This window comes from Varroa jacobsoni, unplaced genomic scaffold (genome assembly GCF_002532875.2).
Source record: "Varroa jacobsoni isolate VJ856 unplaced genomic scaffold, vjacob_1.0 scaffold_713, whole genome shotgun sequence".
Classification (NCBI taxonomy): domain Eukaryota; kingdom Metazoa; phylum Arthropoda; class Arachnida; order Mesostigmata; family Varroidae; genus Varroa; species Varroa jacobsoni.
Genome location: NW_019213615.1, coordinates 228,908 through 245,185, shown reverse-complemented (window position 1 = coordinate 245,185; position 16,278 = coordinate 228,908). Strand labels below are relative to the sequence as shown.

The 16,278-nt window shown below is 42.2% G+C and overlaps 1 protein-coding gene across 1 annotated transcript in view; it reads left to right on the top strand.

Moving 5' to 3' along the window:
• Window positions 1-5,196: 5,196 nt before the first annotated feature.
• siz (Brefeldin-resistant Arf-GEF family protein schizo) overlaps window positions 5,197-16,278 on the top strand; it is a 60,354-nt gene continuing 49,272 nt past the window's right edge. The window contains exon 1 of the mRNA XM_022837560.2: window positions 5,197-6,698. Coding sequence (XP_022693295.1) covers window positions 6,568-6,698 — 131 coding nt within the window. The 5' untranslated portion in view covers window positions 5,197-6,567. The remainder of the gene's footprint in view (window positions 6,699-16,278) is intronic.

Below are 16,278 nucleotides of genomic sequence, written 5' to 3'. Positions count from 1 at the left end.
CGCTGTCTGCTGACCGGTTGCTTTGTTTACATTGGAACCTGTAGCGATACCAGTGGAGAAAGAAAGAAGCTCACCAACGATCAGCTTGGCTATAGAGCTACCAGAGGGCGCCACTCGTGCCAGCTAAAAGAGAAGCTCACATGACTACTTTGGCGATACGGTTCCTTAATTGTATATGAATGGTATGCTAAATAAAGTGTATAGGCAGCGAGTTATTCTAGTTGCGCGTGCAGTCTCGACTGCGAGTGCTGGTCGAAGTTCAAGTCCTGATATAGAGACACTTTTTTCCATGCTGGAAGCCAGTCGTCTGACGTAGTGTCTAACGGTGGCTTCGGACGCAGAACTCGAGACACTTAGGCTTAGGTGATACGACGAAGACGTACATAGCAGGGCCGGGGCACCAAAGATTCATCAAGGGCAAGCTCATTGTCATAATGCACTTACGATTACATCGTTCCGGCTATGACGCACACGAGCGCTGGGATGTTTATGTAATGAGATGAATAGTTGTAGGATAGGCTAAGTAAAAAATGGTAAAAACTTAGCTTCACAGAATTTGTTTCTTTATTATATTGTTCTCTTGCAGATGAACATCTCATAGATCATACGAAGCAAAAAGCAAAATTTATCTTATAGAGTACTGCAATATATGCATCCTACATGAAATATTTTGAACATTCAATATATTATTGAAAAAAATAAGACTTCCAAAATAAGAGTATTCCGGTTATTGTGAACACGTTCAATCAGTGGCTTAACAGCATCCATAATTGAGCATTTTGCTTAACGTTATTCCTTAACTACCTGTTTACCCGTTTTATTAACAACTCGTGACGCACATTGTGTCAGAATTGAGATATCCTAATACGAATCAATAAAGTGGAATGTAAGCACCACTTCGCGTCCGCGACCACCACTAGATGTTGACAGCCAGTTAGGAGGTGGGAAGGTAGTCCTGCAACACGGTTCATGTCTCTCTAACGAACCGTCATTACCATGAGTATGTACGATCTTAGTTAATTAATGCACCTTGATCATTTGTAAATATTGGAGCCTCACTGTGTTTATCGGCAATGAGAACGCAGCGTCGTATGCCTTCCACATAGGTATTTCATTTCTGGATGAATAGGTTGTAGGTAGGTTGACTGGTCTGCGAACCACCATAAGGGCACTCGAGAAAGGTTTCGTTCGTGGGCCCTTGATCTAAATAGAAAATGATTTACAACATTTTTCAGTGTAAAACACAATTCGAACAGATCTGGTAAATGTATAGGTTGTAGTGTCTCAATGTACTAGAATCGTAACTTTTTGTGCGATGGATCTTTTGATGTGATAACGGTTAACTACTGCTATTAGCTGTTTTATCGAAATGATCCGAATCTGATACGCCTGTCCAATCTAGTCTCCCACAGATCTACTGGAAGCACAACGCTATTGGAGAAGACCAGCATTTGATCGATGCTTACGTAGTTTCGGACATAAAAGTCGAAACAGTCACTAAAGACTACCCCTGCAATTTGTTATTTACAATGTTATTTTCAATAGAAGACTCTTAATAAGAATTTTACAAATGAGAGTAACGTATAATAACATCGATCACGATGACGATTATCGTTGTGCGGTTGCTTTTGGACAATAACCAAATGAAATTTTTTCCTGACATAACAATTCCTGTAGGGGGCAAGTAAGACCACCGCTCAATTTGTTTCAGCGATGAGCTATTACAGTGGCTGGCTGGGTTGCACGCCCTCCTTTCTAAAGGCTTTTTGTGGGGGGGCAGTTGCATCGTCTGCTTGGCCTTATGATCTCCGGCTTCATAGGCGAGGGTCTATGGTTAACTTGCTAGGTTCTTGCGTGAAAAATTGCGTGCATATTTATATGATACGCGAGCGCACAGCAGCAATGTCCTCTCGAAAATAGGACTTTTATTATTCTCATCTACTTAAATGTATGGCCCACTTCCAGCTGCCTCTTCAGTTTCGCTACCATTCTGCCTTAGAGTGCCTGCTTAATATATGGTGTTACCAAATCACCACAAGGAATACGGAATTGGCAAAAACATACGGCAACCCGTGCCACAAGATACTTTTCAATTTTTTTGCCGGCGGCATCTTTTTTTAGAGCTACCTTAAAATGATAAATACAAACAACATTGTTAATATCTTCCAGCAACATAGATGCCAACTACAGTGGCAAGTACTCGAAGAAACTGGCAAGAAACGAGCGAATACAACATGTGTGTTTGGCAAGCCATCTTTCGGCCTATCATGACATACACTACGATACTGATGTTATTCGCTGGAGTGGGTCTTGCTTGTTAATCGGTTATTAACACTGCTTGACGTATCGATGGATAGGGTTAAGGGGCACTAAGGATAACGACTGTATGAAGCTGAAGTCATTGGAAAACGTTTGCTTTCGTAATAACATCTGCTTTCCGTACCGATCTCCTGTTTTGTTGCATATATCGCCAAATACGTCACTTATAACTTCAAATAATTTATTCTAATTATTAAACTTATTAAAAAGTTCAAATTAACATCTTTTTCTTTTTACTTTGGAGCTGGCACGAAACCTTCCTCTTCTAGTTTCGTCAATTCATTGCTCCCCAACCACAATGATATATATATATATATATATAATCTAAGAAATACAAGAAATATATCTGCCTCTGTTAGGGGTCCAAGTGTCCATCATGAAAGGCCAAATGTTACTGACCGATCGATGCTGTCAGGCTCTCTCTCTGAGTAGGCCGCATGAAGGATAGTATTTGACAATCATGACAGAGACCGTGCAGCCATTGGTGGCAAACGATGTAAGTATGCCGTCTTAGCGCATTAGATGTGTTTCTAGCTGTGTGTGGGGGGGGGGGGGGGAACTGTACCTACGCGTTCGAGGGTCGACCTAAGCTATTTGTCATTCTGTCGATAGGCTGAATCATCTCTTTAACATGTTTTTTTTTCAACCAAAAAAACGCTCAATTATTAATTATAAGTGAAATACAACAAGTGTTTCTCTTCTGGTCGGCTTTGTTTGTCTACATTTAAATGCTCATACCGATGACGTTGTTCAGCTCGAACTAACTTACTTTACATAAAGTATGAGTGAGAATATTATTTGACTCTGATTACCTACAACTTAGCAACGAGATGAGTATAAGCGGTAATGGGGCAAAAGCCTTCACAACTGACAGGTATTAACAGAGGGATTTGTTTCTAATGGCTCGTGGGTTGATGCGAAAACATGCGTCACCGTCTTACCAATATAATATACCAATCTTATGGCCAATACCACCTTGAAGTCTAGGTGCTTTCTGAAATCTTATGCTCTAGCAACTGGCAGGAAAAGCTAGGAATTTAAGATACCTGTAATAGGACACGATATCGGCAGTAATACCCCAATTAGTATAGTTTCAAATAAAGCACGTGGCATATTTTGTTTAAGTGAAAGGTGGATCATAATTATTTGGTTCGATCTCATCAGAATGGTTTACCCATAGCTGATGTGTGCTGTGCAGAGTTTCAAACCCAACAAACCCCTGGGAACTAGGGACGATGATAACTGGAATAGCGGGTGAAAAAATTCCCACTCTGATTTTGATGCTCTGGTTCAACTTCGGTTATCATGGATCTCGTGTGCTTTTATACGCCAAAAGGACGACAAGTAGTCGTGTATTAAAGTGAGAATTAAGCTGGATTTCAGATAAAAGCGACTTTCGAAATTCTGATGAATGAAAAATCGAGGAACGTGCTGATACTACCTAAGTACACAGCGCTCGATAAACTTCCTTATAAAATCGCACACGCTTTTTTCTAATTCTACATTCTACCTAACAAAATAACCTATTGTCTCTATCCGAGGACAACATTCCTGTGACAAAACGAAGCGCTTCTGTTTTTGTCAATCATTCATCTTCCGAAGTATCTCAGACGTTTCTTAGAGTCACGTAGTCACTTGTGAAGTCTTCAAGGACATCAGCCGTCCCACAGTCCCATGGTTTATCAATATCACAGTCAGCTAAGTACAAAATTTTGTCTCTGAACTGTCCAAATAGCGAAGCTGAATACTAATAATGCTAACTCTTTGGTTGTTTTTAAAAATCGTCCCCAAACTACCTAAGTTCACCGCCATTTAATCGATTCACTTAAGAGCGTTGTCACCGACAGAAATTTGACGGTTTTCAGTGTACATGTGTCATTGGACCTACGCGTATTAAACTAGGCTAGATCGATCATAATGATTATGTATATACATGAAGATAGATACGTTTGTCAGTAGGGGATATTCCATATTATGGCATTATTGCATATTCTATTATTGGAGTCGTTTGTGTACAACACCTAGCCCGAGCTGCGACTTTGTTCTATGATGAAATGTCCTACAGCCGGCGGTACATGATGCCAATTTGACTGCATGATTTTCAAGGCTACATTCGGGGTCTGCTCTTATTTCTTCAATCGGACCTTTCATCTTCCCCATTTCATGCAGCACCAAAACAGAATCAGCATTAATAAAAGCAGTCGAAAGGACCGCATTTGTAATCTTCCATCCATATACTTTGTAAGTTGTCTTTTGTTCACTAGTGGGAGCGTACGAGCCAAAAATGAGCGTAAGCTGCCGTTACTAGAAGCAATCGTGATATCAGTAATCTTTCGTTTGGATCTTTTCTGATACTGTTTCTTTTATCGGCCATTTTGTTGCTTTGCACGAAAGCCTGGGAAAACATATAGTTACAGCTAAAGGACACAGGTCGCCTACAGAACGACGCACTATGCGAAGCGCGAATTCCCGCCGTTGCTAGCAGCCGTTGTCAGGGGCAGAATGCTTGAGAATGCTGTTTGTCGTGTGGCGACAAGAGTCGCTATCGTGGAAGAAACTATAGTAGAATTAAGGCGCAACTAGGCTAGTGGACTTCGTGGTGTCCGCGCCCAGCTATTGCTACGCATTACTGGCCATGCTTTCTTTGGCTGACTTCTCTGCGCAGGAAACCCATGTGACGATGGCACCATCTTCGAGCAACACCAGCGAACAGCAGGTGCAATAGCAGCAGCAGCAGCAATCAAAAAAGGTTTGTGATCAGAGTACCACCTCTCTGCGCTGAGATCCGGACGCATGTTGTTTAGGGCAGCCTAAGCTAGTATACCCTTATAGACCGAATGCATTGAATCACACTGCTTCACTTTCGGAGTAAAAGTATAAAGTAGGAGAAAAAGGCAACGACCGATTTCCAGGGCATCTTCGTCCCTCGCGGTGACTGCTGATGCTATAAACGAGATGCTGTGGCCAGTGCTGATTGAAATGCCGATTCAAGTTGCCGAGAGTCGGGTCTCGCTAAGACCAGAGCCGGCGCTAGACAGCAGTGCGCAGGAAATACGAGTTTCAGAGTGTATTTGCTTGCTCGCCTAGGATACGAGCCTACGAACGAATTTACACGACGCCAGCAGAGGAATGCATCAGCTACAATAACGTGTACCCTTTCGCTAGCTTTCGCCAAACTGCGGACTGTGTTTTTATCGTCAAACACTAATCATCTCCCTATTAGCATGTCCTAAAGCTACCAAGTCGACAACATAACGTTATATATGTGGCTTTTGCCGCATCGACAACTTGAAGTTCAGCGGGAATGAAAAGTAGACGTGAGATTTTTGTTTCTTCCTAAACGAAACGACGACGAACATCAGTAGTGTTGTTGCTGCTGCCACCGTTCAGGTTTCCAGCTGTCGCGTGGGGCCCAGAAGCTTTTGAGGAATACGAGCACATAATGACGCCTTGGCTCGGGGGGTCGGTAAGAATTGTCATCCACCGTTTATGCCGGAGCTAGTGGATCGCGATGGCTTCTGGGCGGATGCCAACGCTTGAAGTTCGCTGTTGCGTGTATCCATTGGGGAGCAATTTAAGTGTTTTTTTATTCGGCTCGGAACCATTCCACATGAGAGCCGGCGTTCGTCAGGGAGTTTGTATGAGCAATTCTTATCGTGTATGTACAGCAACTGCGAGCAGGGCGGACCTCTTGAGAGCGCAAGACAACTGACTAAAATTCAACTTACTTTGAACTCCTAAAAGTTCCTAAAAAGTGCATTATGCTATCTAGTGCGAATAGTAGTAATCTTTGGGAAGAATCAACCAGCTACGCCCACAAAAACTACTCTTTCCTGGGTGTTCACTCATCTCAATTAGTGTTATAGATTAACACACTTAAATTCATGTAATTTTAATGATAATAATAGTGCATCAATGCAATGATAAAAGAAGAAATGAATAACGTTATACGTAATTGCAGATAATGATCGTTCGTATACTTCGAGAAAATTGAACCGGTTTTCCTCTGTGATTCCATCCTTAAACAGTGCCGTGTTCATCGATAAGCAAATGCTGATAGACGCATGCTAATTAGTGTCAGTGTAAGTGTTCAATCAGCCTACCTACCTACCTACCTATCTAGGTACCTAGGGCCGGACACGTAACACTGACTGTCATACAACGCCTCCATACCTGGGAAGTAACTCTAGCAGCTAAACGAGCGGATCCACGGACAAATGCGGCCAACAAGCAAACTTCAATCTTCGAATGTGTAACGATATGGCTTCGGTCAACAAACGACAGAAGCGGGTGGCCAGGTGCTCCCTGTTCACACTAAAGGACATACTAAAACGTCACCTCAAGATGGTCCGCGGGAACTCGTTTCCCGGTATCTTAAGGTATGTTAATCACAACAATCACTTCTTTTATAACGAAGGCGCTCGTGTTAAGTATGTTCCAGCTAAAAGTTCGATTTGAAAACACCTTTCGAATTTCTGGGGGTAGCGTAAAAATTAAACAAAGCATTCGCGTAATTCCAGCGGAAGACCAGAATGAAGTTGGCCTCCATTATATGTAATTGCTTTATTCAGGGCACACGGGGTTACAGTATTTTTTTGGCAGGTGCTCAACGTAAGTTTGTGCCAGACAATTTTCATAATGGTAGAACATATTTTTAGAGACTGGAAGTGAAAGACAAGCAGGAGCATTTGTTTTGCTGACTATGAAGCTTAAACCGGAGCGCCATTGTGTCATAAAATTAGCTTTTTTTATTAAGCGGACTTGAATGACTTACTTTTTACAATAGCGAAACAACTACGAACGACTTAATGGCGCTTTTTAACTCACAGTAATGGAATCAAGTGAGCCATTCATCATAACTTACTACGAGTCACTTTTCCTTAATTAATAAATAAATAAACAAACTTCTAGAAAAATTTCAGATGCCGACGGACGCAATAAGTGCCTACTGTATTTACTCCATAGAAAAATAAAAAGTTATCTGTAAATCTAGTTTAAACATAGAGAAAGACTGTCTCCTCATCAAAGGTGTCACATAGGGTAGCAAGTAGATGATGTGGCGCCCCCCGACGGCTCCGCTATCAGCGGACGCAACATCGAAAAAATAATGCTGTATTGGTAATTATGTTCTTACCATCGAACATTAAACGGGAAATAAGAGTTTTTCGTTTTCATTTCGGAATAAAACAACACCTACTATAGATAGAGCACTGTAGAGATTCTGAATAATTTCGAAATTAACGATCTATATTTATTAAGTGCACGACCATTTTGTGTGTGTGGCGCGTCGGTTGAAATCATTGTTACAAGCGTTAACCTCGTTTGATGTTGAATATAGCAAGGGGGAGCACAACGGTCAGAGGCCAAGAGAATGTATACATGTGATAAAAATATTTCTTCTAGAGGATTGAACTAAAAATTTCGATTTTCATCGTGGGTATGCCAAAAGCAGACTCTGACCGTGAGAATGGCACCAATCTCAGTTAAAAAAAAGAACGTTTGCATAGCGATTTGTGAGATATGAAGCTTCATATGCCACATAGCGGGCAGAGCCTTCTACCAAGAGTGATGGAACGATTCGGCGTCCTAATGATGCGGGCTTATTTCGCTGGTTGTACCTGTGAGGTGAAACTTTTGCGCGTCGTCGATCACACATGAAGCTGACTCGGCCTGTTAACGCTCGGCCAGTAGGATTACATTTGAAGAGCCCCAATATGACGGCTTAGATTTCCATACACACTAAAACAATTGCTGCCTAAGAAGTATCGTCCGCGTTCGTTTTGCTAGCCCAGATGCTCTTCACTAGGTTAATGTGGATAAGTCAATCACTGCCTCAATCGTATCAATTGTGTAACCTTGTAACGGGCAGAGCGAACCTGTCCGATTCGGCCTGAGTAAAAGGTGATATTCTGAAACGCTATTAAATTGGTCAGTACGTTCTCAGCCATTGCAAGTAAAAACACTGTGTGTACAGTTAGAAACAGAAGCTTGCAGCGACAACATCCGTTCAGACTAACGTTGATATAGAAATAGTTTTTGCCTTATATATATATATATATACCAGCCGCGGGCGCAACGAGATCAAACAGTAAGGTTATTCCCTATAGGCGAGCCAGCGGCGTGCGGGTAAGAAAGGTTTTTCCGTAAATTGTTGAATTTGTTCACTTGATAGTGTCATTTTTCCGGCAATTTCCCTCCAGTTGCGAGCTACTGTAGCAGCACTCAAGACCTTTGTCTACTCGACACAGAAAACACCTAAATAAAGTTTAAAACTTGCACTTCAACGAAGTAATTATATGTGTAAATATTAAAAACCAGTCGGGTACTTCCTTCAGTTTCTAATCGAATGAAATGGTCAGAAAAAGGTGTCCTGTTCACTTTACACTGAACCACCGGTTAGGACATGTAATAATCGACTCAATTTGTTTGGAAGCTATTTTCTATCTTTATTATATTCTGAAGGTAAGAAGGGTACGCACCCTAACTGAGGCCGTTTCTTGAGCCCGTGATTAGACCATCCCGTATAATGCGTTTGTTTCAATATTCAGCTAATGCGCCACTCTGAGTGATATTTACGAGTCAACATCTCCACGTTACTGTACATTTCTGGAAGCCCATGTTCAATTGACTTTGGCAGACAAGAGGTGCTGCTTCTGCGCTTGATTGCACCATTTTCGCGAACACTGACCCCAAGCGAAAATAGTCGCAATATCTTGCTGTTTATATTATGTATTGTTATATGTATATTTTAAGAAATTTATTCAACCTCGTTTGAGCTAACAATACGAAGAAGAAGCGGTATATAAAGAGAGAGATAACTTGTGAGTGCACAGATGCAATCTACATACTTATTATCGTAGATGGTATCTATCTGACTGTCTGGCAATCCAAAAAGCTCCATGTTCAGTCTAGCCATGACATCTATTAACTATCAACCGGATAGCGAGTCGACTCCAGAAAGAGGTACCAATATTTAGCACAATATTCCTATACAAAAATGTCGCCTCTTGAAGCAATCGTTACGTAAGGCTTTCTCGTTCTATAATAGGTCATTCGTTCGGAGATAGAGAGTTTGCGTTCAAACACTATTTTACTATATTTACAACAAACACTAGGTTAAAACGATATTTTATCACAAATGGCTACTTTATGTATATGTATTGTCGGATGGGATAAGGTATGATTCAGAGTATGATGATGGCCTGCCGTTCAGACGTCGTTGACAATGTGCGTCTTTGGCGCGCGGCCATAGCGGACGGCTGCTCTTTTTAAACGTACACGCAAAAGAGGTACTAAAGTTAAGCAAACAGATCAAAAGGCCCCTCACAGTTTCGACTAGTAGAGTCGCAGGAGATCACGTATTCACAAAGGTAGCGATGATAATAGCTGAAATGTGGTCGAGGACATACGACAGCTTTCAACATGTTACTATATGTGTGTACATAATATTGTCGTGAATATATGTGTGCGTGTGCTTGTATGTTTATGACCATAAAGGCAACGGGTGTGATTAGTCTTGGCAGCGGATTCCAGATGGCTCGTCATAGCAGCAGCGGCGGCGGGGCAACAGTGCTGATTGTCAGGGTTTATCCCGATATCGATTTGTACATAAAATGAATAGTAATTTGTTTTGAAATGGTGTACTCGAGGCAGTGTACACGAAGTCCCGACAAAGCACAATGAGGCACATGTTTGTACCGCTTATCAAAGCGGCCAATCGATACGAGGCACCGATGAAGCGAACAATTGATTTTGTTAATTATTTCTCATCCACGCTCCATCTCCTCAATGGCCATTGGAGACAGAATATGTACCTAGTAGAACTGCTGTAGAAACATATTGCTACGGATAGCGTCGCTCTCTACGCGGGGTGAGTGAAACAACGGTCTTATTTTTTCCTGTTTACCACAATCACATTGTGGCAAATGTACATAGTCTCTTTCATTGTATGGACGCCGTAGGAGCTAAGGCGTTGACAACGATACCGTCAAAATGACGTGTTCCGTTAGTAGGTCGTGCCCATTCAAATAGCTTTTAGACAGGCGCATTCCAAAAAAGTTCACACACTACAACTACCTCCTTTTATATAGAGCCAATGCTAAATGCTCGCCACTAAATCCCCTTGATTCTCATCTATTGACGTTAGTTTTGGCATCATTACAATTGAAGATTGCGTACCCACGTTTGGCCATATCCGGCACGATGCAAAATACGGCGTTACGATGAAACAGATTCGTTTGTAAATAAGTTTACGTGACGCTGGCAGAATACTTAAATAACAGATGGATTTCGCACTGTTTATGTGAAATATAGCTTTTCAAGCTATATTTAGCTTGAGGTCCGCTGTGTTGAAGTGTTCGGTATGCCAAAGCAGTTCTGGCTGAAGCAAGAGCCACTCATCATCGTTTACATAGATAATCGTATTGCTACTAATGATAGTAATTATATCAATTCGATTTTACTCAATTACCCAAACTTTTCATTACCAAACAGGCTTATGATGTACGCATGGCCTCCACCTAGTTCCCTAGTCGTCCGCTGCTAGATGTCTGTACGCCGTATTGGCGCATAGTTATTTGTGCTGGCGTCAGCTGACCCGATATCAGACCTTGAACAATGATTTGTCGAACGTATCACTTCACTGCCGCGTCGTATCTTTTGTTGCACTAATATAGTTACTCTCAATATATTTTACATAGCCACCTGCTGACGCCGTCAGACGCGCAGTATTTTTTTCATAATCGAGCTTTATTTGTTCCAGCCATTTAGTTCATCTTAGGATTCAGGAGCCATGACGGAGCCAGATTGGATAAATTATTCGGGGTGCACCATGTTGCAATGCACCAAACAGAGGGACTTTGTCACAAAAGCTTTACAGCACTATAACTTAATACCTAGTTCACTTCTAACAAATTAGATAGCAAGCCGAAAACAACGCAAATTAACAGAAGAAAATATGAATGTGAGTGAATTTTCCTGACCAGTTAATTCGGCGGCAAAGTCTTATAATTGGTAGAAACTATCTTTAATCGCCGCGCTGTGAGGTTATGGAGGGTGAAGTCAAGGGCGGAATACGTTCGTCTAGTTCACGAAAAATGAGAACTAGTAAGCGGATGCGACCTCTGTGCGTATTAATGAATTCACTTCGGACACAATAATAATTGTTTACAATCGACATTAGTCTTCAACTGTCGACACATTTTTACATTAGCTACGGTTTATGATTTACTCGTAACTATTCCGTCCCTGTTTTCTGAGGTGGACCAGCCCTTGATGTTTGACGTCTGTAGCTAGGATGGCATCGAAGCTACGCTGGCGTTATTTGTAGCACTATGTCGTGCGGTGATCGCTAAAGTGTTCTGGGCCGTCAGACTTTTACGTCTACTTGACTTAACTTTAACGTTTACTTGACAGTACATTTCGCCACCTACCGGTGTCCTCTGGGTTGATTCCTCTATTCGTCAGCCTTCTTACTTGACCAATAATGTCAGCGAACTGCTACCGTTCGCAAACTTTCAATACCGAAGCGATCACGTTGCTTTTTAAAGCTTTTATCGGACTTCGTTAGGTTTAGGTAACCTCGACAGAATCAGACGCACTGAGCTAATATACGAAGCGTTCAGTACCCTTCCTTCCTATAAGTATTGCCATGATCTCATTCGCAAGGCAATATTTCATTGTTGGTTCTGTTATAGCAACAAAAATATTCTTACTAGAACTCGCTCATGACCGCACCCTGATATGCTGTAGCAATATTCGGTGAAGTAACGCGTTTGAGCTCGCTTTCGTTCCTAATTGGACGCCATTAGCGGGATACCAGTTGGCTTTTGCTTCGTTGCATCCAAGGAGCTGCCGGCTTACACCGCTGACGTTCCCATCATCTGCGCCTTGCTCTACATACATCTGCTTCTATATATATATATCTGTATATTGAGAGGATGAAGTTTCTTCCCCCGTGCTTTCGTGAAAGCTCTTATAGTTCATTTTAGTAGAATTGGTACAATTTACCCCGAAGTCTTTAACAGACTAACCTCTCAAAAGCTATATTATTATTATCGTGAATAAACGCTTCTATGAAAACGAAGCATCTTTCCCCGTTTTAAACTTTCAACGTCCTCAAAAAAAGATTGTCGTATAATTTTCTTTGTTTCGCCTTTTCGTTTCTTTGGCGGATTTTCACCAGTTACAGGAATATCGACTTACGGCGTCCAGGGTAATGGTTATGAAAATGACCTCCATTGATGCAATAATACCGTATCAACCATTTAAAGTTCTCATCCCTTTACCAAACCTAACTTTTGATGGCACGTTTCAAAATATCGAGCTCTTCTTTTGCATTTAGGCTACCGCAGGCTCTCTCTCACAGATATACACGCCCATGAACATACCAGCAATACTTATTTCTCTAGCCACAACCGTAGGCGCACATCTTCTTCGGCTACTTTGAGCGTTCACTCTCTCGTTCCAACGCCGAGGCGAACACTTCGAAGGAGGAAGGCACTGGTAGGTTAGGGGAAGGATGGTCCCATATTTTCAGGCTTATGACGACCATTTAATACCAACGCCCCCTTTTCGAGCCGGTTGGCCTTCGCAGCGACGCGTTCGTCTTATTCAAGCAAGGAAGTGATGATTATCATCCGCACAAGCTACCATCATCGCCTTAGAGAGATATAGCTAGGCGCCATCAAACGCTTTTTCATTTTCACTTCTGTCCCCCCTCCAACTCAGCGCGCAAACGGATCCTTCATCAACGTTTCGAATCGGCGCTTTTATCAGCTTCAGACGAAGTAGTTATATGCGCTATTACCGGGTTAACATGTGCGTGGTACCTGGGCCAGATTGCGCTTCTTTGCGAACCCTAAAAAATGCATACAATTAGCGTTTGTCTTTACTCCGGGTGGGTCTGAGCTGTGGGCCTGCTGTGCGATAGTGTGCAATGAATATAATTCTACGATATAGTCGGCGTGTGGTAGCGAACTATCTTCCAATAGGAAAAAGCCTATCAATGGATACCAACGCACATTGGCGCAGTAAAAAAAAATGGCGAGCAATTGCCAAAAAATGATACGACTGTGAATAGTGTGCATTTTATACATAATTAGAGATCGTTGTTCACAGTGAGTGCATGAATAATTTCGTCAAACCACTCGAGGTGGCTTGCGTCCGATTACATGTAGCCATAACTGGCGAAACTTTAATGGGACGGAACTTGAAAAAGTTGACTCAGTCGCAAATACTTTAAGGATCTCCACCAGCCTAAACTACTCGAATAACTCGCTCGGAGCCTACGGATTTGGCTGTAGAAGTTCCCGGGCTCGAATTGTCAAAGACGAAGGGCGTCTTCTAGTTTAAATAACGTCCAGACACTAATACTGCTCCGCTTGAATTTCATCTATGTAGCAATATAACAGAATATTTAGTGAAAAAATAGAAACATATAAGGCCTGGTAAGCTGTAAACTATGTACTGCAAATAATACACAAACAGCTTAATAACTCTAACTAATCAGCTATGTCCTAGCTGAACAGTTGGTCTTGCTCCTTAGAATCGACCGCAACACCTACATAGGAATGAACTAATGGATCCGCTCGTTAGTTCTCTAAAAACGTAAACAGCAATGCGTCTATCCGCTGTTGTAAATTGCACCTAATTTAGTCATAGCTTGTCAGGATGGTTCGTATGATATATATGTATCATACTTTTACGAAATTCAGTATTTGTTTTCCCGGTTTGCGTATTACCATGTTTATACCATCGCACGGCTCCAGGAGCTGTCAGCCCCTTTTCTCCTCCATTTATCGATATGAAAAATCTGTGACGACTGGCGAGCGTTCTGTCCGTACTTCTCTCATTGTTATTGAATGCTTTCCTCTAAAAACGAGCGCACAGTTGGAAATCTCTAGTTTAACTACGCGCCGACTTCATACGCGTCAACTAGGTCGATAGGCCGCACTGCTGGCGTCTGAACTATACGACAACACACCTCCTGGACCAATTCAATGCATTTGGAAAGGCTCATTGCCGATGCTGATATTTGAAGGCGCCGGCGGGAATACAGCATCAATACATACATCGTACGTTACTGCTCGCTAGGTGCATACCAATTTAATCCCCCAGCGGTGCAGTGGCATTGGCAACTGCCTCCTCTTGACGGAGCAATTGGCATTTGTCGCTATGAAGAACGTTGTGCAGCAAGAGTATTATGTTTACCACTACAGTAGTTATCTAGATCATAATTAGGGCGTAATGGTCGTTGCTCCGCCTCCCCTATAGGCGACGTGGTGCGCCCGTTCATCATTGGTGCAATAGCTTTTATTTTATTAATTTTGCCACACTAATACCGTATTAACACGTACAGATATATTATTAAAGGTCATGTGAACTTATCTAAGTAAGCTTTCCGAGAACGGGGTACGCGTAGTTTGACGTCACTGACCGTATGCTTACATTGGAAAATGAATGAGTCCACAGCTGCCGCACCTTTATATTGATACTCGTTCATTATAGGGCAGAAGGTTAACTGGACAAATCGATCGAATCGTTGGCTGTCGTTTGCGGTAAAAGCAGTGCAATAGTAGCAGCTATGGCTAAATGACAAGATCGGCTGACATTGCGCCCCCGGGGGTGATTGAAGGGAACGTATTGTGTTATGTGATGCAACCAGTACAAGTAGACAGATCCCGATGTGGGTGAAGGGCGACATTGAAAAAACTCACTGATTTCGAATGTTCAAATTCTGAGTGTTTAAGAATACTCTATTCAAATTAAGTCAATCCAGCGCAATAGCGATTTGTTGCATAAAATACTGCTTTTATCGGACACCATTACAAGTCTCAATGTCAGATAAAGATTCGTCTGCTGATAGAATGGTTGTTATATGTATAGCGTAGTTGTATAACGGTACGACTAAGTAATGCTTAAAGTTATACAGATTAGGATGTGATTATCAGAATGGAAAAGGGAAGAAATTTCTTGTTAACTACGCTCGGGTCAAGCTGCTGCCTTAACCAAAACACGGTAACTAGGATAGACAGGCAGGTCACTCTGCCGATCACTGGAGTGATGGTGGACGTCTCCGACCGTTTCTCTTTCGTGTTGAGAAACCAATGACTGAGAGGAAGTCGGAGGTGGAGTAGAGAAAACAGAAAAAGGTCTTCAATCCTTGTCCCCTGCCGAGGCAATCTCATAAACTTCTCATCATTTTACTTACCACTACGACAACTACGATACGAAAATGCGTCTGCGTAAAGCCCCGTCCCGAAAGTTTGAAGGCTATCAAGTACAAACGAGAGGGAGCGGCTCCTGCCCTTTTCCGTCTACACTTTCCGTAAGGCGCGCGGCAGTTACAGAAAATAATATGATGACGCTGAAGCTCCCAGCGAACGGTCAACGCTATTTTCCTATTGTATAAGCTTGAGTTAATGTGGTGCTCCCAAGGATTCATTGAAAGCCATCCAGGGCTAGTGAAAAGGCCATTGGTTCATTCGGTATATGAGAACAACCGACTGAGGTCCTAGTCATCATCTTCCTGCCGGAATTGACAGACGGACAATTTAGTAGCAGTAGCCACGGTATTATAGTTGTATTACATCTCGTATGGCAGAAACCGTCTGGCGGCCGATAGTAAAAGTGGCGCCTTGGGGACTCGCTGGTATGGTAGTATCACTTTACCAGCAAAGAGCCACAAGAAAAGTTCACTGTCTGTCGCAGAAAAACGGATTTCCATGTTTTAACGTCGCAAACAACTGACACGAACGAGTTGTCCTCTCCGGTCCTCGTCTCAGAAGGTGTTTGTCCTTTAGTAGAGCACTGGTAAAGGTTTTAATACAGCCATCAGTATAAACCTAAAAATACATTGAACCAAGTGATTACAGAGGTTTCTAATGGTCAGCTTTGACGGGTGCTTGTTTATGCTTGACCACGCAATGCATAGGTGTGCAAGCAATAGTACGTTTGATG